This window comes from Papaver somniferum, chromosome 3, assembly GCF_003573695.1.
Source record: "Papaver somniferum cultivar HN1 chromosome 3, ASM357369v1, whole genome shotgun sequence".
Taxonomy (NCBI): domain Eukaryota; kingdom Viridiplantae; phylum Streptophyta; class Magnoliopsida; order Ranunculales; family Papaveraceae; genus Papaver; species Papaver somniferum.
Window position 1 is genome coordinate 39707312 of NC_039360.1, and position 1138 is coordinate 39708449.

Below are 1138 nucleotides of genomic sequence, written 5' to 3' on the forward strand. Positions count from 1 at the left end.
CTAAAAATTGAAGACGAGATGCAGAGTAAGTCTTGGTGAAGATATCAGCCACTTGAAATTCTGATTTGACATGCGGAAGAGTGATTGTACCTTTTTTTTTAAATGATGGCGAGTAAAATGGCAATCTATGTCGATATGTTTTGTACGTTCATGGAAAACATCATTGTGTGTAATCTGAATAGTAGCCTTGTTATCACAGTACACTGGTGTAGAAGTAGAAAGTTGAACTCTCATATCACAAAGGAGCCATCGTAACCAAATCAGCTCAGACATGGTGTGAACAAGAGATTTATACTTTGCTTCAGCACTAGAACGAGAAACCACACTTTTCTTTTTACTTCTCCAGGAAATCAAAGAATCCCCCAAGAACACACAATAACCTGTAATAGATCTTCTGTCTGTAACATCCCCAGCCCAATCTAAATCAGAGTATGCAGGAAGAGTGTGATCAGACTTGGAAGAGAAACATAGGCCTTGATACAGAGACCCCTTGATGTATCTCAGAATTTTGAGAACAGCTGCATAACGAGTAGACCTTGGAGCAGACATAAACTGACTGACAATGTGAACAACATGACTTATATATGATCTTGTAATGGTCAGATAATTAAGACTCCCTACTAACTTACTATACAATGTTGGATTGGACAATAAAGTCCCATCTGTAGAACTGTATTTAATATTCAATTCAAGAGGTGTGTCAGTTACCTTATTGTCAGATAATCCTGCTCGTTGTACAATCTCAGATGCGTATTTCACTTGTGATAAGAAGTATCCAGTGGAAGACGTGCCAATAAAATAACTCAAGGATCCAAGATCTTTCATCTTAAAACATTCACTGAGATATGACTTGAGATCATCAATACCTTGTGTGTCACTTCCAGTAATAACCATGTCGTCAACATACAAAAAAAGAAGAAAAATACATTTGTCTGATTATCTAATGAACATAGTTGAATCATATAAGCTTTGTCTAAAACCATATTGAAGAATTGCATTGCTAAACTTCTCAAACCAAGAACGAGGTGCTTGTTTGAGTCTATACAACGCCCGTCAAAGTTTACATACTTGATTTGGTCCATGGGGAAAACCAGGGGAGGTTGCATGTACACCTCCTCTTGTAACTCATCATGAAGAA

At 37.3% G+C, this 1138-nt stretch overlaps 1 protein-coding gene across 1 annotated transcript; it reads right to left on the reverse strand.

Moving 5' to 3' along the window:
- LOC113359327 (uncharacterized mitochondrial protein AtMg00810-like) lies at positions 1-894 on the reverse strand. Its single transcript, XM_026602981.1, has one exon. The coding sequence runs from the start codon at positions 892-894 to the stop codon at positions 1-3; it is 894 nt and encodes a 297-aa protein (XP_026458766.1).
- Positions 895-1138: the final 244 nt, after the last annotated feature.

Excerpts from the sequence above, each read along its gene's own strand:
- LOC113359327 (XM_026602981.1), bottom strand. The coding sequence starts at position 894 with ATGGTTATTACTGGAAGTGACACACAAGGTATTGATGATCTCAAGTCA.